The sequence below is a fragment of the Lates calcarifer genome, linkage group LG18 (assembly GCF_001640805.2).
Source record: "Lates calcarifer isolate ASB-BC8 linkage group LG18, TLL_Latcal_v3, whole genome shotgun sequence".
Classification (NCBI taxonomy): domain Eukaryota; kingdom Metazoa; phylum Chordata; class Actinopteri; family Centropomidae; genus Lates; species Lates calcarifer.
In genome coordinates, this window is record NC_066850.1 from 6,347,782 (window position 1) to 6,370,293 (window position 22,512).

The 22,512-nt window shown below is 41.4% G+C and overlaps 1 protein-coding gene across 4 annotated transcripts in view; it reads right to left on the bottom strand.

Moving 5' to 3' along the window:
* The window catches only part of plxna4 (plexin A4), a 227,585-nt gene that overhangs the window by 82,415 nt on the left and 122,658 nt on the right, over positions 1–22,512 (bottom strand). For all 4 annotated transcript variants that reach the window (XM_018670976.1, XM_018670973.1, XM_018670971.1 and 1 more), the window contains one exon: positions 12,031–12,159. In XM_018670976.1, coding sequence (XP_018526492.1) covers positions 12,031–12,159 — 129 coding nt within the window. The remainder of the gene's footprint in view (positions 1–12,030; positions 12,160–22,512) is intronic.

Consider the following 22,512-nt stretch of genomic DNA (forward strand, 5'->3'; position numbering starts at 1 on the left):
GACATCATCAGTGTGGGAACGATATTGGGTTATGATGAGGGTAAAACTGTGTGTGTGTGTGTGTGTTTGTGTTTGTATGTGTGCTTGCACAATAACTGGAATTTCAGTCTTGAAATTAGTTTTTAGGATTCAACTTTAACAGAAAGACACTAAAAATTACTATTACTAACTGTGTGTAAGAGTAACAATACATGTGTACTGACCATAACTCTTAGCCAAGAACAGAAGTGTGAGGCTGCAGTGGACATAGGCTCACAACTGGACAGTTCAAGTCTGGAGAACTGTGGTTTGGTCTGATGAATCTAGATCTCTGCTAAGGCGTGCAGATGGTAGGGTCAGGATTTGGCATTAACAGCATGAATCCATGGACCCAACCTGCCTTGTGTTAACAGTCCAGGCTGGTGGTGGTTGTTAAATGGTGTGGGGAATGTTCTCTTGGCATGCTCTGGCCGCCTTAGTACCAACCAATCACATTTTGAATTCTACAGCCCAACTGAGTATTGTTGCTGACCATGTAGCCAGAATTCAATGGCTACTTACAGTATGATAGTGCACCATGTCACAAAGCAAAAGTCATCTCAAACTGGTTTCACAAACATGACAATGAGTTCAATGTACTTCAACAGCCTCCCCAGTCACCAGATTTGAATCCAGTAGAATACCTTTGGGATGTAGAACAGGAGATTGGTAGCATGAATGTGCTGCTGACAAAGCTACATAAATTATATGATACAATCATGTCAACATGGACCAAAATCGCAGAATGTTTCCAACATCTTATGGTATCCATGCCGTGAAGAACTGCGGCTGTTTTGAGAGCAAGACAGAACCTGCCTACTATAAATGTGGTGCTCGTAATAAAGAGCTTGATGGGTGCACATACAGAATCTAAGTCAGAAATCAGAACATGGGATCAGCACCAGTAAAGCTTGCTGGATGATGGATTGATGCCTGGGGCAAGCCCTGCTCAAAGAAACTATGGTAGGGATAATGCACACTTTGGCAAGTTCAGCCTCACAGTAAACCACCCCGAAACAGGTTCTGAGGATCAAGTTCTTTTGCATGATGGCCTCTTTATACCTCTGGATATAAGTGATGCAATTTTACATCTCTTCGCAGCACATTTTACTGACTAAATTCCATATTTAAGGGTATGAAAAGGACCATAATTAAACCGTCCAATGTAGGGCATGACTGAATGTAACAAGAGATCAGAAATGCCTATGCGTAGTGGTATCTCTAAAGAACAGCCTGGCACTGACGGCAGTTCTCTCTGTTGGACACACAGACTATCACACGGCACATCTCTGCCTGACAGGCTCGCTCTCTCTCAAATAAAAACACACCAAGTCAATGGTACAATTTCGCACATACTCACTGTGGAAGTCATATTTCAACATGTGTGCACATAGAGAACCACAAAGACACACATACTGTCACTGAAGTCAGACATTGTCACAACGGAGATACTCTAAAAACACACCACTACATCATTCTCTCTCTTGCTCTCTACATTTATGTCTCTTCTGTGTATCTCTCCCAGTACTATAAATAGCATACTCAGGCAGACATGTGCGCATACACACACACACACTGACACAGATTCACACACAGCTGAATGAATTCAGAGGGGGCGTATCTCCTTGTCAAAGTCAAGAGGAATCCTGCATGCTATTACAGATTAGAAACATTGCAAGTGCATCTTTGTGTGTTAAGCGTGTGTGCGTTGGGGGGGGGGAAATCAGCAGGTATGTTTTGCCCTCCCTACTTTGTACAGGCATATTTGCATTAGGTAGATAAAGGGAATGAGTTTGCGATGGAATCACAGAGATAGTGGTGCAAACGTGTGAGCACATGACCAAACTCAACGCTGATCCTCACTGCATCTCACATGATAGATTCCCTTCCTTCCTGTCACTCTCCATTGAGCCTACTCCTCCTCCTAAGATCCACCACTGCCTCAACCCACTGCCAGCTAAATAACCTATTAGTCACTGAAGAGAAAGGCCATTGTATTAGCCTATGGGGGGATATCAGCTGCCAAAGCCTTATCATGAGAGTGTATGAAACCACAATCTCCCTGTGCATGTGCGTTTATGTAATCTACGTAACCACGTCACCACATCGAGTGGTTTGTCACCTTGTGATCTGCCATAAAAGCTAAGCACCCAGACAGAACTGTAGCAAACAATGCCACCATATCTGAACGCTTTATAATTTAACACTTCATCGGTGGCAGATATGCCAGTACACACACCACCCACATGTACACACATACTGTCTACAAAACACAGTCGGATTTAAGACTTTAGAATGGAAGAGACCTCCTGATGCCTATCGAGGCCTCAGATGCCTGCATCTGGGGAAATGGTTTTCTCAACAGATAAAACACACACACACAAAGACAAATACACACCACATTCAGGTCCCAGCAGATACGATGGGTGCCAATGTGAGTCCTCTGTTCCAGAGGATGCATCCTGATATCATTCATTCTCCCTCTGTCTCTGTCTGTCTGTCTTTCTCTGTCACTCAGATGCTCTGAGGTGTGTAAGATCATACATTCATCATCTCCACAGCCTCCGCTCTATATCTGGCCCTCTCTCATACACACATATGCGCACACACACACGCAGACAAAGACACACACACACATACTAAAGCAGGCAACACTTTGTCCCCTCCTTTATCAAAAAAAATTGAAGGATTTGGTGGCTAAACGACCCAATGCACCCCTTGTCTCTCTCATCTCGATATCACATTCATTTCATGCTATCTTCTTCGTGGGCTTTGCCGGAGAGGCAACCATTATGCCTCACTGTCTCTTCACTATGGCTGTGCTATCATATCAGCAGGGATAAATACAAAGGATGGGGTGCATGGCATTTTCTAATTCCCTCCTGTTTCAGGTGAGCAAATGACAGCCATTACACCCTGCACTCTCCCTCTCTTCACAATAGGGAGAGATGGAAGCCGCTGAATATAATCATGCTTTTAAAAAAAGGAAGAGATCACAGAAGTACTTGATGCCTTAATGTGTGGGGAGAGAGATGAAGATGTACTTAATGATTTACTGTGATGGCACAATTGCATTAAATTATATATACAGTATATGTACAGTAAGTGTGTGTGTCTATCATATCTGTAGGAGATAAAAGTCAAAGGGAGAGAGGGAAGAAGAGTCGTTTCTTTAAGTGGATTCAGAATTTCTTCTTCAAGATCTTCATTGCTTCACTCAGTTTGAGTTGATGAAGCTTGACTTTGTTTTTCTTTCCTCTCTCTTCCTTTTCTCTCTGCCTCCCCACCTCCTTACATAATGCCAGAGGCCTTGGAGTCAACCTGCAGTGGGAAAGTGATCATTTATTAAATCTGCAGAGACTTTTATTATCAACTAATTCTTCTGCCTCATCTCTATTCCTCTCTTTATCCTACTCTTTTCCTGCCCCCTCCACTTGTAATTAAACAGGGATTCCACCTGCAGCCAAACTTCACCACTCCAAATGAACAGGGAGAGGGAAATTAAAGTGATAGTCCAATCCTGCTTTACAGCCTGTAGGGCAAGCTGAACTTCTCTTATCTTTTCTCTTCTTCCCCCAGGCTAGCTTCGTCTTTTTCTCCTTCCCTGGTGTGAGTTTGTTCATTAGTTCAGCACAATGCTGGCAGTGTGTCATTACTGTTATCGGTGGAAATAAGACGTTAATAAGATTTTTTTTTTGGAATAAATGTATGTAATCTAGAGTTATTTCGTCATTTTAATAACACATTTTAAGTGAGCGCTGTTGTGTGTCTGTCAAAGGTATATTACTGCTTACAGAGTTAAATATTACTGCTTACAGAGTTAAATATCCTCAAGTTTCACCAGCTGTTACCACAACAGTATGTGTTGCAGAGCAGGCCATTAGCCCCACCTCGCCAATAATGTAAAATATATTAATACATCCATTGTATACTCTAGTTCCACTGTAAAATGTTGAAATTCAGAGTTTTTGCCAGAGCTTTTTCAATAGAATAAAACAAAGAAGCCATGAAAAAATTATTATTCTACAAATATCGTCTACAATGGCCTGGGTAAAATGAGTGGTACCCCTTAGAAGTGGTGATAATAAGCGGATTGTAATGATATTTCAAGCAGACTACAGTCTTCAATTACTGCCACAAGTGTCTTCAATCCTGTAAACTATTTAGCCTATTTAAATGGAGAAAAACTCCTTATTATACTGTTTGGTGTCATTGTGTGCACCACACTGAACATGGACAAAAGAAAAAAATAAGAAAGTTGCCTGAGGAGATAAAGAGGAAAATATTTGCAGCAAGCATGGTCAAGGTTAAGGCTTAAAGACAATATCCAAGCAGCTAGATGTTTCTGTGACCACAATTGCTAGTATTATTAAGACGTTTACGGTTCATGGAACTGTCACCAACCTCTCTTGATGTTCCCTTGGCTGCAAGAGGAAAATTAACCCCAGATTGCAGAGAAGGATAGATTGTGGATTAAGAAGCAAGGAAATCTTCAAAACAGATAGTGTCCAATCATAACATACATCACTTTCTGAATGAAAGTGGGCTCCATGAATGACCCAAGAAGACCCCACTTTTAAAAAACAGATTAACCAAATGTTATACTGACAAGCCACAATGCTTCTGGGAGAATGTCCTGTTGACAGATAAAACAAAAAATAGAGCCGTTGGGTAAGTCACATCAGCTCCATGTTCACAAAAAATACAAAAGAAAAGGACACCATCCCAACCAAGAAACATGAGGCTAAGTTATGTTATGGAGGAGCTTTTGCTTGGCAGCATCTGCCACAGGGTGCCTTAAATCTGTGCTGAGTACAATGAAATCAGAAGATTATCAAGGCATTCTGGAGCAAAACATACTTCCCAGTGTCAGAGACCTCTGATTCTGTGGCAGATCATAGTTCTTCCAACAAAGCAATGACCCAAAACATACATCTCAAAGCACCCAAGAATGGATGAGAAAAGAACACTGGAGCATTGTGAAGTGGAATGCTGTGAACCCTGGTGTTAATCCAACTGAACATCTATGGAAAAAGCTGAAACTAGGGCAATGTCTATTTAGTTGTTACAAATGGTAAAATGACAGTCTGTTTCCTCTTAACTTCAGCTCATAAATTCTCATCTGTCTATCCTCTTCTTGATCTAACACCGGATATTTATTCAATCTGTCATTTATTCCTTCATTTATTTACCGGTGTCTCTCTCTCTGTCTCTGTCTCTCTCTCTCTCTGTCTTGTCCTCCTGTGTCCCACCTCTCTCCTCTCCAGCTGGATGGAGGAGAGATTGACATGGGAGTCAGATGAAGCGAGGGACACATCAACGGCCCACTGCTTCGTCACAGATGACGCACCACTCAATCCGTCAGCCACCAACCAACGGTATTATATCATAAACTCAGTTAACAGAGCAGGCTGATGGATGCAAGTGCAATATTGTTTTCATTCGATGTTCTCAGAGGTCAAATGAGAAAGCCATCCATTGCGCTGTCAGGATTGTCAGCGCATGACAAACGACTTGGATACAATCAATCATTTTCACTTATCTTTCTATTCCAAAGAGGGTAAGGCCCCCCCATACACAAAGAAAAAAAATGTTAAACAAGCCTGAGGCAGTTTAATAATAGTTTACAGATTAGAATTCCCTGCATGACTTTTACTCTGCTATATTTTTTGACCATCTGTCATCTTTGGTATTCCTATGCTTACCAATAAAGCAGCCAAACACTGACGCACGCTAAGCTCAGCAACAACATATTCACAGAGCAGAACTTGCCCTAATATCATGCTAATGTTGTCTCATTACACTGTCAGTCCTCGGCGCTAGAACCATGCTTAGGACATGATGGATGTCAAAGTAAAGTGCATTTAAGGTGTATGGTGAGGTTTGACCCCTGGGTGCACAAACAAGATTTGAATTTAGTCTGCAATTCCACTTCTCCCATTGGCAGGTGCAAAAAGTACAGCCATACACATTCACACACCGTGGCTAATTCTGCACAGGCTGCATCATCTTGCCCTGGGGCATAGCCTGGGTAAAAATAAGGCTGTATTACGCAGACAGAGTGCACAGTTTGGACTTTTTCCACTAGCCAAGATAGTGAGAGAAGATTCTGATGATGACTCACATGAATAACAAATTTTCTAAAGTGTTATATAGCTTTGCAGATTCACAACTACCTGCAATAGGGAAGAGACAGGAACACAAGATTGAGAGATATAGAAACAGAGACAGGGTAGAGAAAGCGAGGGAAGACAAAGGTAATACTTTAAAAGGGACTTTGAGTGAGCCAAGAGTTCACTCCAACCTTGTCTGCCCCACTTCGTTGACATTTTTCAGAAGTGTGTCAGGCAGCAATGGCTGCAACATATAAGCTCTGTTCACTTGCCTTGTTAGACTATAGCAGCCTGCAGCTAAACTGGGACACAACATAATATGCACATCTAAACACCTTTATAACTCACAGCCACACACTAGAGGGGTGAGGAAGCCACACTGTAAGGGATGTGGTAAAAAGTTTCCTGCTGATAGAAATTAAAGGATGCTGGTATTGAACATCTTTGATGAGATGCAAGGACGTGATACCTCCACAAATTGGCTTGTCGGATTTCCCTTTGGGGGTTCATAACAGAAAAAAAGCATTTGACTTTGAACGATCTCACCCCACTATAGTACACATTTTCAATAATTCACACTTACAGATCTGCATTTGCTACGCTGAATATAAATAATTTAGAACCATGAGTGAGACAGTCGCAGCACTTTCCAGCAACAGTTTATATGCTGAATGTAAAAGCCACACTAAATGCTGAGAAAATGTATTTCACCATGAAAACCATGCAGGAACATAACTTATAAAATCTATCCACTGACTGACTGAGCAGTTGCTGGTAGTTAATATGTTTCCCTGGTTGCTGGAGGGTAATGGCGAGACTGTGGAACATTGGAGGATGGACTGAATGACTAAGACAACAAAACAGCTTGAACTGCTTTCAAAATGCCCTGGAACACATGTCAAGTCTCAGCACAGCCAGCCACTGAGTAATGTACTCTACAGTCAAAATTCTATCCAGTCAAATCATTTTCTCACAATCAGGTCCAAACTGAAGTAGTTTTCATCCCATCTGACTAATCACGTTATACATAGACAGTTGCACAAAAGCACAAAAGGTGTGGTGTTAGGGATTCTAGCATGTACATTTGCTACTGCATGGTGGTGTGTATTCAACAGCTAAGAAGGTCTCGCTATCTTAAATATAAATAAGAAGGCAAGATGCTTTGCTTTATGTTTAATGTGTCAAGTGCAGGGTGTGTGTATGTGTGTGTGTATGTTCAACAAGACGTGTAAGAGACAGGGTATTGAGCAGTCTCACAGCTTGTGGATAAAAACTATTGCACATTCTGGTGCTGCTGGCTTTGATACCACCGTATCGTTTGCCAAATTGGGGGGAGGAGGGGGTGAGAGGGAAGGGGAGGAGTCTTTGACGATGCTGAGAGCTTTGTGGAGGCAATGGTTCCAGTTTTGTGACAATCTGTATTTGTTATAGATAGGCAAGTGCAGTAAAACGTTACTATAAGTTATTCATATTCTCCACCTCATGCAATAACTTCCCATTCCACTATTGACCTCAATAACTGCTCATCACTTCAAGGAGGCATGTTTTCTCTACAATAGGTTTATAGCACCCCCCCCACCCCTATCTCCACTGACACCACCTCATTCATTCTCACCAGATGTCCTAATTGTGGCTGACAGATGAACCAGTGTTAACAGGATAGTAACATAGCAGTGAAGTACAGTACCAGTTCACATTAACAGCGGTTTTGACCTGTCCCTGTCACTCAAATTGCAACCCTAACATCCATAATCACAGCCCATTCAATAATCTGACTGTCCTCTTTATACCAGAACATCTATTTAACCCACTAATAAGACTCATGTGTGTATGTGTGTGTGTGTGTGTGTGTGTGTGTGTGTGTGTGAGAGAGAGAGAGAGAGAGAGAGAGAGAGAGAGACAGTGTGTGTGTGTACAAGTGAGAGAGATACAGGGGGAGGGAGAAAGAGAGAAAGAGAAAGAAAGAGAAAGAAAGAAAAAGAAAAAGAGAAAGAGAGAGAGAGACACATAGAGAGACAGAAATCCAATTAGAGGACAGCCAATCACTGGATTAATGAGAGGGTAGGGATGACAGATTACTCTGCTAGTGAGGAATGGTGGGAAAAAAAATGAAGGAATGGAAAACTGGGGAATGGAATGGGGTAAAAATGACAATGGGTAGCGAGAGAGGGTTAGAAATGAAATAAAGAGAGAGAGAAAGGAGATGAGAAAAGAGGAGCGAGAGAGACAAAAGGCTGAATCCTCATTCGCTTTACAAATCCCCTTAGAAATGAATACGGGTTGTAGGAGCAAAAATCTATAATCCTGAAAGAAACACAAACCAAACAAAGATGACACAGTCACAGGATAGAAGAAAGAAAGAAAGTGGTTGCAAGGACAGAGGAAAAATGAAATAAAGGAGGAGAAAATGTATTAAAGGACAATACAGTAGATCCCTTGGTGATTTTTACAGTATACTATTCTGCATGGGTATGTGTGTTTGTGTTAGTGTTTGGCTAGCTTCCTTCTCTAATGAGTGTATAATATGACAGAGACAAGCAGGGTACAGTGTGACTCTCAGCATGATGCCCAGTCCCTGATGCTGAATTTATACTACTCTGTCAAGGTGTTCCAGTAGTTGTGCCACAATGTAATTTATTTATAACTGATTATGAACACAGCACTAGAAGAACATTATCATACTGTGTCATCCTTACAGAGCCACACTAACTATATTTATATTATTTAACTTTGTGAGGATGCCAAAGTGTGCACTGAAAATGACTTTGCTATCTAGATCACAGAATACAGATTTGCCTACTGATTAAGAAAAAATTCCTGAGCTGTGCAATCATTATATAGCCCAGGTAATCATGTTTACTTTCTTTAATTCACTTTGCAATAAGGAGGGATGATTGCAGCGAGGAGAGCGATTGCATTTTTCAACCATCAATGAAATGAGAAGATTACAGAGCCTTTATCCAAGATGTCTTCACTGTAAACTGCTGGGATCAGAAATATGATGATCAAGATGACCAGGGACACTTAGATTGGCCTCCACATTATCTCTGTAGTGTCTATACCCCAAACATGTAGTTCAACACTTGCAGAGCTTCAAAGCCTCAGCCTGCACTCTTTGTATGTAGTCTGAATTATTAAGTATGAAAACTTACAAAACCATCTATCAGTATACAAACAAAACACACAGAAATGAAGGCAAAATGCAGCACAAATTTCTCCAGTCTGCGTTATTTATAATGACTACATAATTATCCCTATTTTTCCCTTTTTGTCCTTTCTCTATCTCTCAAACCCACTGTCTCTCCTCCACCATCAAAGTCTAGACCTCACTATCCTCTATTCACACTGAACTGGAGAAGACCTTCACTCCAGCTAGGCAGGATCCAGAGGTGGTCTTTCTGTTGGTCCACCCTGGGTCTGGCATCACCAGACTGCAGGGGAGAGTTTCAAGGCTAACAACAGCAGGGGATGAGCTGCATCGACCAACTCTGTTCTCAGCCTCCTGTTGCGGGCCCACTCCTCTTCCCTCTCTCTCTACCATGCGTTTCCTCTTTCTGTATTTTTCCCTCGTTCCATCTATCACACTCTCTCTTTCTGAGTGTCTGGGTCCCAGGCCCCAGAAACAGCAGGTGGCCTTCTGCTATCGACCAGCTCAGGCTGCTTTAATAGCATATGCCACCACTGGGAATTGGGAATGTGTGTGTGTGTGTATGTGCAAGATGTTATTCTAAACCACAGAGCTGATCTGGAAAGCAGCACTGAATTGTATATCAAAACTCTTGCGAGAGAGACCACAGTGACCACAGTGTGACCTTTGAACTTGGCTATCCATATGAGGTTAACAAAAAGCAAAATCCGAAATTCTAGATTACATTTATCTCTGAATACTGGTCAGCTTACTGTTACCAGTGAAATGGAAAGGAAAAATATTTTATCTGTATCAGGACGACAAGCAAATGAATGCATGGTACATGACAAATTTGATATGTGGTTGATTTATTTGTCAATTACAAGTGCATATTCATTTTAAAGGTATTTCTGTGCATTCTTTGTGTATATGTGTTGTATTCATTAATTGCTTTCTATATTTGTGTTAATGGTAATTCCCTGATGCTCCTCCTAAACAGCTAGTGGAGGTCAGCCCCCTAACTAGGCTAATAGACTAATTACTACGAAGGCCTCACACACACACACACATGCACAAACACACACACACGCACACACACACACACACACACACACACAGAGGACTACTATTGGACAGCAAAACTCACATTTCAAAATAAGTTAATTAGCATGCAGATTAAAAATGCTAAATTTGTAACATGATGTTAGGCGATAATAGGAAGACATAAAAGATTTTAACATAATGAGAAGAAATGGAAATTAAGTGTTCCTAATAATTCATTTGTTATTCTGTAATATCTCTTGTTAGCCTAATTACACGCACTGCAATCCAAGAGAAAAAACAAAATTTTCACAATGCTCGTTAACATATTTGCACAAAAGAGTGGTAATTGGATGCCATGACAAAATGGCATCCTAAATGTCCTTATTCTGCTCACTTCTGTTTCTCCCTCCCTTTTCCTTCCTCCCTCTCTCTGCAGATGGACTGACTGAGACCTCAGGAGAGGCAATGAAAGCTATATTTTAAAGGGCACCTTCAACTCACTGTCTGTCTGATATTTAAAGTGTTATCAGGAGAATCTGAGTACTTAAAATGTGCTCACATTTGCACACACAAACAAATTGCACTACACATTAGCAAAGACTGACACTTTCATGGTGCCAAAGAGGTCTATAATCCTCTGGAAGCCGAAGACAATATACAAGGGTAACTAGGCTATCGCTGCCAACAAAACAGCAGTGCCCTTCTGTGATTATGGGTGGCAGGAGATAAAGAGGAGGGAGAGAGGGAATGATATGCATTTTATCTGTACTTCAGAGCTTTTGCAATATTATTTCTAGCATTCACATTAATAATGGACAATGAACAGAGCTAAACTGAACTGAAGGGAGAAAGAGATGCACTCTGGATTCTGATTTAGCCTCAGTGACTTGATTACTAACCCGTGTGTCTTGTTAGAAAGATAAGGAAATAACTTTATGGATCAGAATTTCTCTATGAGGACAATGAACATGATGATTTTTTTTTTTAAGAAAAATGAACTAGACTCTCATCACTTGTTCACAAATCAGCTTAATTAGATTTAATGGTCACTTTACCTCTGAGAAGTCCTGGCCTGTGCTATTTATGCTATCACTATTTAACTCACAATTCCACCACATAAATTACTTCCTACTGTACATGTTCAAAATATAATGTAAACACAGGCTTGTGGGCTGTGTGTCTTTTTGCATGTAATATAAAGAGAAAGTGAATACCTAGTGCAGTGAGTCATGTGTGTGTGCATTTACGTGAGCACAGCATGTGTGTTATGGATTTTCCATGGTGCTATTTTAGCAAGGTTTTGCCTCTGATAGAGGTGTTCACAGTCTCTCTGTGTCTGTGTCCATTACACAGAGTGCTGCTATTTCGCGCCACATTCCATGTCATCAAAGGTACTAAGAGAGATTGTGTGTGTGTGTCAGTGAGAATCTGTCTGCGCACACACAAACACACACAAGTGGACTGAGACCACTCTCCTGTCACCCTATAATTCAACACATTTATTCACTCCAGCTCTACCCTTACAGTCTGTTTCTATAAAAAGATGTGGTCATAGCATCCAACAGTCCATCTAATCCTTTACTCTCCTCCAGCCAGGCTGTAATGAATTCCTCTATGCTACATCAAAGGTTATTGTATCCTCTGACATAAGAAAATGATAAATGCCAGTGGTAATGATATTGCGTCAGTAGGGGGGACTTCTGATGTGTGTATTCATGTGTGTCTGACCTGGGTCTCAGACATGACATAGAGGTAGTGGTGGTCAGAGGAGAAGGCCATGTCTCTGAGGATGGGTCCATTCTCCACCGCCTGCACCGTCTCATACTGCAGGGCACGAGAGGAGCCGTCCACCCGGATCTGGAAAACAACAGAAGAACATTGCAAATTAATCTAATATATCTAATACCAAAGTTATTATTTTAACTTTATCAAAGATGACTGAAAATGCAAAACAAAGCCACTAAAACTTGCTTTATGTCATCTTTTTCATAGTATCTTTGATGTAAACATTTCACTTACTCCTTTGCAAGTTACGGAGAAAATAAAATGGACCGTGTGAATGACAGGGAGAAAAAAAGAGTAGTAGGAAAGTATTTCCTTTCACAAGGAAGGACTTGGCAATGGAACAAAGGTGGTGTCTGGGACAACAAAGTGTGCAATTAGGAACCAAGGTATCATTAAAAAGGTACTTTTGAGAAATATTATGGGCAAAATTGCCCATTTACCGCACACTGCCTGAGGATTTTCCCATACGTCATGGATTTCAGTGCTGTATGTGAGAAGCTCATCTTTCTCTATCACAGTTTCAGCCATTCAAAAGTGATTATGGTAATTAGGCATCTGGGCAAGAGGTGTGGTCTGTGGGCCCCTAGGTGTGTTTACTCAGCAGAAAGTGCATGGAATTGGCTTGGTGGTGTGACAGAAATGTTCTGGGTTGTGCATGAACATCTGCTTACATCGCTTCACATATGCACACATACACACACACAGTCACACACACACACACACACACACAGAGGGTGTGATCCAAATGCTCCTCCCTAAATCCAGTCCTCTGGCTGCAATTTTCCAGCAACACACAGGTCTAACATATACCTACCCAAGCAACTTTCACCACCCGGCAGAATACACATTCATATACACACAAAGGCCTGTGTGGGCTTGTGGACAGGTGTGAAGTAAGTCTTGTTAAAGTTGTGATGACTCTTGGTGGTTCTTTGTGCTCTTCAGCACTTAAGGGTTCACAAATAACAGGCTCAAAAGGAAGATAATTGGACAGGTAGCAGATGGTCGAGCAGACAGGTGAGTCACTTCATGATTAATTATAATATGCTGATGACAACATACTCTCTGTGTTCCCTCTGTCAGCATATCATTAAAAATCCCTTTCTGCTGGTCTGCCTAAAGCTAAAGTCTCTTAAAGGTCAAGAAGCCTCAGTTGTTCTAAGTGGGTAAGCTGAACCCTGTGAACCCTGGTAAAATGGTGCTGCATCCATTGAAAACAAAGGTTGTCACCTTTGTTTGGTACTGGGTGGATTTATATTTTATTTCAGAGTTACCTTGGAAGATTTATTGTTAAGAAAAGACCAAATAGGCACTTCAAACTGGTGTGATGTGCACCAAGGATCATAAAGTTCTTTATCTCTGTATCTAGACTTTAACACTTTAATTCATCTATCATGATCAAACTAATAGGGTGAATGTCAGTTTTGGGAAGCACAGTATGCACAGTCTTTATAGTAAGCGATTGAATGTCAGTCACTTCCACCTTCACTTGATTCTGCATCATAACAGAAACCAAAGAATCAACTGTTCAACTATATTCTAACTTTTCTTTGTCATTGCTTAGACAATCAACTATTGTACAGCAAAGAAAGAAACCTGAGTGCAGTTTTAAGTCCCACCCTACTCCTGCTGTTTCTTCTGATATACAGTTTCACAACATGACATTTCTTTAAGCAGGTGCCATCTTTCACCCTGATTTCACCCTGCTCTCCCTCCTCCTTTGTTTCTCAGTCATTCTTCCTCTCTCGCTCTGCCTCCTGCTTGGCTTGTGTAGTGATCTTGATCTCAAAGGACCTTGAGTTCTGTGATATCAAAGCCTCACACACTTTCACTGGGAACTATTATATGCACTAGGGTCAGCTGCAAAGAAAAGAACAGAAGGCAAATAGGAGATAGAGTAAGAAGAGAGGCAGGTAGGAAGAAAGAAACCTCCACGCGAGCCAGGGCCAGATTCAGCAGGTGAGGTTATCTAATCTGCCCAATTGGGTGAGTTAATTTGAGGCGCTGTGCGTATGGCGCAGTACACGCATGTCTGTGTATGTGCGTGCATGCAAAGATGTGTTTTTAACGGCTTACACGCACTGCATATGAAAGAAGTGTGTGACCAATTGCCGAGCAGAGTTAAAGGGTAGACAGTCTATGGCAGTGGCTGAATATAGAGTTTTATTGTGTTGGGATGGATCCACAGTCACCAGGGAGCAGAGGGGCTTCAAGGGGAAGCTCCTGTATATTATCCCTCAATCTGACCACTAACAAAACAAATGAGCCACCAGGGAGCGCACAGCATGTCCACAAGCATGCAACAGTGGCTGGTGTAGTCACACTGGGACTGGAGGGGAACACACAAGGGAGAAAGACTGATTTAAATCAAAGACCAGTGCATTTATTTCTACAATAATTGGCACATAAAAAGTATTTAATAGTAATTTTACCCTGTAATTTTTGTTTTATTGACACAGAAGGGTCACCCTGGGCTCATAGGTTTTAAAACAACAGTTAGAGCATACTTCAACTCCCCTGATATTAAACTCTGCACTTTAAAGGAATAATACTCCACAATGTAATGTAATATATTTTAAAATGAAACAGCTAGTGCATGATTTTTATTACCACTAAAATACACACCATCAGCAAGCAAAAATCCTACTCAGTGTAGACTGAACACAAACAATACCTTAATTCCCTTGATGAAAAGCCAAAGCTAATGATTATGATTTGTTGTGAAATGACTAATCCTAGTTTCATTGTCAGCAACAGTAATTATTAATATATCTTAAAGTAATTTTTTCATCAGCTGAAAATCATTAAGGCAGCCACAGTGGTGCTAGCCAATATTATCTGATTCCTTTTCAACAGTAATAAAGTGGATTAGCTGCTCTATGCTAAATGGATTACAATGCTAATCTCTGCTATCACATTAGCACTACACAATAGACATTCACTGCCAGACAGACTTCATTCTGCCTCTGAATATTGGGAAGGTGAGAGATGCAATGGGCCCACACGTTAATGTGTGCATATAAATATGTGTGTTCACATACGCACATGCATGTATAGAAAACATTGGCATTTCACTCTCTTTCTCTTTCACATGCTTATACACACATGCACACAGAGGCAGCCTGGCTGGAGCGACTCATATGGTAATGAGGGGATACTCTGGGGGGAGTGGGGAAAGTTACTGGCACTTTTGACTCACAGAGCACATTTTCTTAGCCCTGCAAAATGTGTCTTGTAAATATTTCTTCAGCAGTTCTGTTTTTGTTTGGATCAGTATATGTGCACATCTGTGGAGAGATCCACACAATATTGCAAATTATACAGAGAAGATCCATGTCCTCCATTAAGCGACCACTGTGATCATAAACTGTATCCCCCTAGTGGCCATGACAGGTAACTACACCAGTACTATCACTGAAGACAGCGGCATTCGCAGTAAAAAAAAAAGAAAAAGAAAAAAAAGTGTAGACACACCTCAAGTGTCTTTTCTCTGTGATTCTTTATGATCACAAACACTAATAAAAATAAATAAATTTAAGGGGTGTTTTTAAACTCATTCAGAGAAGTGACTGACAGTCCTTTCTTTAGATCTAATAATTTAAGAATAACAGAATGTGAAGGTAGTGATGTTACCAGATGTAATGACAACTGCAGATACATTTAACAGGTTGCACTGTTACAGCGCAAAGAACAAGAAATGACACCTTATAGGCAGATGGTATTTTCTGTCTTGAATCTGTCAATGAAAAATAACGTGCCCGAAGTGACTATCTCCCTCTCTCCATGGGGCTAACAGCTAGCAGAAGGTGTGATACAGACAGGGAAACCATTCCGGTGTGAAAACCACAGGAGTACCCTCTCTCAGTTTCCTCATATTGGCACTGTACACCACAAAAGCACATGGAAAGTACGGCACTTCCTCTGACTCTGCGTGGAATCCAATTTGAGGCAGGTAAAACTATAATGCTGGTATATTTATTAGACCTGTGCTTAAACTGTCTGAGTTATGCTGTACAATAAAATCAATAGAATGTATGCTGGAAAAGATGTGGAAACGAATCAAGATACATAGAAATCCAGGACAAAAACATTCTAGTATCAAGTTAATATAACGTCAAAACAAGGATTGGTTATTTTGTCATTGGTTGGGTCCACAAGACACCTTACATATCCTAAGTCAATAATGTTGTTGCCCCTCTGGAACCTTCTTCGCAAGAAAATTGTTCTTTGAAATTTAGTGCTTCTGGTTACACATCTGTGCACTTCTATTGATTTTGGATAATCTCAGTGAACTGGCATGCCATTATGCAGAGACTACTTTACACCAAGTGGTGAGATGAACTGTCCACAGTATGGTCAGTCCTCAGGAGACATAAAATACTGCTGTAGTAGTGTTAGGGCAGATGGTTTTGGCTAAGTGCAGGATATACGCAACCAGAACTACCCCCTCTGGACAACACCACTTTGGGGAAACTACATATTGAACATGTACTTCCTTCCTTCCAACATATAACAACTTAAACAGAGGAACTATGAGTGTGGTTCTAGGTGAGGACTGTGAGAGTGACTGGAGAATTGTGTCCTTGCCTGCTATGGCATAGATTTTGGGGTGGCAAAAGGAAGGCCAGTCACACAGAGTTGCAGTCTGTTAAGCATGGCACACACACTAACACACCATGGCTGGAACACACACCATGACCAACATGCTGCTGGTGGAAGCCAGAATAAGCTGCTGACTAAAGTATCGCTATGCTCAGACATGTGCCATGCAACCACAGTGAGGTGAGTGGGCCTGGAGTAGAATGTCATCCAAAGTCATATTGCATGCTGGGAAACTTAAATTACCACAATATTTGTGTGAGGAATTCCACCAATCCTCAGAAACGTGCACTTGGGCAAACCCAAAGTCAGTGCCAACATTTCTGCAGCCAACAAGGGTCATGAACCTTTATCTACTGGATACCCACATGACTAAAAGTCTTCTACAGTATATATTAATAAACCTTTTACCAAAATGCACTTAAAATACAAAATGCTTTTAAAATGTAACAACTAGAGTCTTGCAATATATTTGCAGCACTGATTCTAATTCACCAACTCCAATGCTAAAATCAGGAATTGCAGTATGAAATGCTAAACTGACAAATCTTGTTGTAAATACTAAAAACTACTACTTTGTTTCATTTGACTGAACATATCTACTGTAACAAGGAATGAAATGAGCTTTACAAAGCACTGAATGATAACACTTAAAGTGCATTTACTTTCATTGGATTTTTAAAATCAAGGGTGGATTTTTCAGTTAAACTGTTGTTAACTTGCTGCTGCTGTTCTTTTCTATTGGACTTGAATATGGTCACATTCCTTAAACTCAGCAATGAAATTGTAAAATGTTATGACCAATCAAAATGATGGCAAAAACTACAAAAAGAGGAACACACTCTTAAAGAATTCCTCTTCAGTTAGTCGTAATGTCACTTTCCCATAAATGTAAAGCTCATTCACAACATTCAGACTGCCTAATACAGTCTTTATGATGTTGATAAAAAAATACCCAACCTTTCACCTATTTACAATTTTTATTGGAGTTGATTTGTGAGTTTTAACAAGCTCGTAACATTTTTCAAAAGCATGCCAGAATAGAAGCACCTCTCCTGGGGTCTCCTATTTTAGCCCTTGGGTCCCTACCCTGTTCAAGATATCAATCAGAAACATTTTGGAGCAGCAACAGCGCAGCGACATACCAAATGCCTCTGTAACCCAACCTGCCACGCTTCGGTCAGGTTTCAACCCTCTTTGTCAAACCACAGCAGAGTGTTAGGTATTCAACCAGGCAAGGTAGGACACGCAATAAGAGCTGAGAGAGAGAGAGAGAGAGAGAGAGGAGAGAGAGAGAGAGAGAGAGAGAGAGAGAGAGAGAGCACGACAGACAGAGACAACTGAGAGAACATTAACTGTGAAAGAGACAGGAAGAAAAGAAACATCATATCGTCACTACATAATGGCAGTGTGTCTTTCCACGCATTCTATTCATACCGACAGCAATACAATGGTGGCTGTCTGATTGCCCAAATCTGTCCAGCTCACTGAAACATATGGCAGACAGAGAGAAAAGAGGGGGTGAGGAGGGTAGAGAGAATAACAGAAGGAAAAGGGGGCTAGGAGGCGGACTGGATCCATCTCTGAGTGTCAATCAATGCCGGAACAAACCCTCCACTTCTACATTCAGTGCCTCAATATCTAGCTTTAGGCAAGATGGACTGGTGCAAGACTTGTGGGGGAGTGTGGATGATTTGACATTAATCTGAGGGTATTAATGAGGATGCAGCATACTAGTGTGGAATGCTGGGTTGGTTACGTAGCCATGCTGGAGCAAAGGATCACATATGATCCGCTACTCATCACCACTCAAGAGTTATTAGGGACAATCAAATACTGACATGTCTGAGAGGAGAAATGAAAGCAAGTACTGCAGGTGACACATGAATAGGCTAATGCCATGGTACTTCTACATCCACAGCATCTTGTGAAAGAGTATTTTATGTTTTATGACAAGCTATAATGGAGACATCTTGCAGTTATCCAAAAGGTACAATAACACGTCAGTGTTTTACTGCTTTCCTTTATGGAAGTAAAATATTCATTCAGTTCATTAAAGACAATTTTAAAGCCCCCCCCTTTCCTTCCTTCCTTCTTTCCTTCCGGCTTGACTCCTCTCTCTATAGGAGGATGAGTGGGCAAAAAACCCCACAGAGTGGAACTGAACTCATTCTGTGCTTTAATTCACTATTCTCTGTTTTATGTTTGTGATTATGCATATCTGCTACACAGCAGGCTTTTAATTAATGCTCCCCCCCCAATGACTGCACTGTGTGGGAAAGTGCTTTGTGGGTGCAAATCAGGGAAATGTCATTGTTAGCAGGGAAGTAACTACAGAGACTTGCGTTGGCAGTCACAACTTTACAGAAATATGACCTCTACAATGGTCCTCCTGTTGAGTTTGGTTTTATTAAGGTTAATCCTCTGCAGATGTTTTATTTTGGATAGGTTGTTTAGGAACAGGAGGCTAGAAGAAACTGGAATCTCCACAACTCCGTGATCTGAGATAAAAGTGGTATAACTGAGTGTATTAACGAGTGGCCTTAGTGTGGCTGTGTCATAGCAGCAGCTATACAAAGTAACTCCAGAGAAAGATGAAAATTAAGGAAATGCAGGGAATCAGAGGAAAGCAAGACTGAAAAAGGAAAGTCTGTGAGGCAGCAAGCATATGTACACTTATGTTTGTTTCTATTAGTGCCACTTCAGTCTCCACCACCTCACATCTGGGATCTGACACTATCGCAGACAGAGCCGCAGGGGGACCCCTGGCTCAGTGACTGACCGTTGTGGCATTAAAGGTGTCCTGCCCGTTAGCCTGCAGGTCCATGTGGCCTACTAATCTAACCTTATCCCCCTGCTGAGAGATAGACAGAAAAAGCGAGGAGTGAGGAAAGAGAAGGACAAGAATGTTATTGTGAGGGATGATGGTGTTGGACGTGAAAGGGGACAAGTGTCTGGAGGCTTCCCAACTCATTTCTCCCCCTGCTCTCCTGTCCTCCCTCAATCTCCCCCATGGCTTCAAAGGGTGAGTGACAGGTCTCCCTGCTATCATTGCCTTCACTGCTGAGCTGCCTTAGAGCACTGTGACCAGGCAGGGGGCTCACAGCTCAGCTTTTGTTACTCATTTCCCTCCTCTGCTATTGCTCTTGCTCTTTTTCTCCCTCTCTCGTTCTGTCTCAATCTGTAAGTCATGAGGTTGTCTAAAATACCTGCAGGCTTGTGGCCACTTCAATCTTGACAATGTTTGTGACCTCTTGACTTCTCACCACTCAGTCAGTTTCTCTCATATACTTTTTTCCATCTGTCCTTTTCAAAATTGCACTCCCTCTTTCTTGGCATGTTTTCTACCGACTTTATTCCTCTGCTGCTGCAACAAAGTATTTTGTACGTTGCCTTCCATTCATCCTCCCTCTTTTGATTGTGCTTACATATCTTTAGACTGAAAACCCTTTACTCTCCTGTAGACTTGATGGTTTGTTTTTCATTTCTCCCTGCAAAGCCTGTTGGTACATGGTAATTGAAGGCCTGGCACTTGATGCTGTTATCTATGTGGAAGTGGACAGGGAAAGACTCTTCTGTCAAGTCAAGACAAAAAACACACAGATATATTCAGCGTGTCCAATGATGAGCACAAAAGGCCTTAGTTCTTCTGGGCAATTGTTCCTTCCCTTCCTTATTCATCAACTGCTCCATCTCTTATGCTTTTCCTCTCAGTTGCGTCTTTCTGTTCTCATGGTCTTACTTCATTTCTTTGTCCACAGATTTTTAAGCTTTGTCATTTTTTCCTTGCAATGTGCATCATTCCATCACTTATACTGTGTAGAGAAGATGTCTCTCTCTCAACACAACCCCCCTATTCTTTCCCTTTTCCCATCCAATTCCTCTTTCACTGTCTCATTAGAGCAGCAGCAGGGTGTTAGAGGCGACAGGTAGAGATCTCCTGACAGACCTCATTTAGTGCAGACAAATACCTGGCTTGGCTGAGAAAAACCCATACGCACATTTCTTTTTCAAACCAATTATTTCCTCTACTGTTTTTCCTTTTTTACCCCGTTATTCCACGGTGATAAGAGCTGCTGTTCCCGCCAGTATTGCTGCAGCTCCTGACTGGGCCTCAAGGACCCCACAGAGGGAACGGCATAATTTGAGCGCACATCACCACCTGTGTCTCTATTAGTGGCGCAACCCGGTGGCAGTGCTACAGAGTGGTGTGCACCCCATTATATTTTGTGACCAGAGGCCACTGTGTGAGAGCTAAAAGGCTTTGGGAGCCATTAATGAAGTCAACATGGTCCCCGGAGTAGTGAGGGCACCAAATCAGCCTATTGTGCCGAATCAAGACTCGGCCTTTCAGGCGACACAGCAGTGCACAAGCTCAGAGCTATGGATGCCATTCATTTGGAGGAGTAAGGCAAACTGTTTCAGTGGGTTGAATAGTATAAATACAGCCCACTGAGTATAATCGCATTGAGATTATACTCAGTGGGCTGCATTTTGTGTATGTGTGTGCACGTACATGAGACACAGGGAAAGGTTGTATGTGTGTTGTCCACACCTTAGCATCCAGAAAGCTGGACATATGGCAGAGGCAGCTAGCTTTGATGTTAGAGAAACAGAGGGACGAAGAAAAAGAGGAGAGGATTGAGGAGGAAAAGTAGGAAAGAAATCATTCTCTTTCTTCCAGTAAATGAAATACATTTCACTTAAGGATCTATTTATTCTGCCTCTTTACAACACTATATAAACAGTATATTCACAGTCTGTCTTGTTTCCATCACTGTAAATATCAATATACATTTTTCCTGCATTAGTGACCACCAACTTGAGTACACTGTTTATCCACCTTTATATTTATCACAAAACTGCTCCCTCATTTCCCTGCTTCCAGCCCTCCCACGGGTGGCATGCAGCCTTCAGATAGAGGAACTTTCCAGCCAAATTCTCTGCCCAAAGCATAGAGAGCATATGTGCATGGAAGCTTGTTTGAGAAGTTGGTTTAGTTCAGACTGAGGATTGTGACAATTGAAAGACAAGGTGGTCCATTCTTCTTCAGAGTTAAGTGAACTTAATGACATTTCTATCAGCTAACCACACCCTGCTTCCTTAACTGTCAATCACCAATTTGTCCAACTTTTGAAGATAATGAGTAGAGGATCTGTTTGTCTTTTGAGCAAAGGAGACTGAGAATCACTGACCTATGATAACCTATAGTCATGATTACAGGGAGGAAAAAGAGCAATACTGGGGAAACCTTAGATCAACTTTACACAGATCAGGTATATGGCAGGAACCTTGAATGAATATGACCTCTTTGGATAATTGTTTGGTGAAAGACTTTGATCAACATTCACAGGACTATTTCACAAACACCCCCACTGTGACCTTTATCCATCTCTATGTAAGGTCATATTTCACAACACATGAACAGGGGTGCATTCTTTCATCTTAACAGGGTAAACTCAATAGGTTTTCCTTGATTGGACCATACCCTGCTTCTATAAATGTCAATCAGCAGCCTATCCAACCAGGGTGGTGGAGAAGGGCCAGGTCCCCAAAGAGATGTCTAAGTCTGATAATGACCTACTGACAAGCTCAGATCAACTTTAGTCAAGGTGAAGGCATGACTTTGAGAACTCTTTACTCCCTTTTTACCAGACTGTGCTTTGTTTCAGTGGATATCTATCTCTCTCTTTTCTTGCTTATCAGTCTGCCCTCTTCTCACTGGTCAATACTAATTTTCGGCTTGTTTACCAGGGCATACAGAGCAGTTCATTGACTTCAAGAGTGTGATTGGTTTCCTGGGAGATAAGCACAAATACATAAATA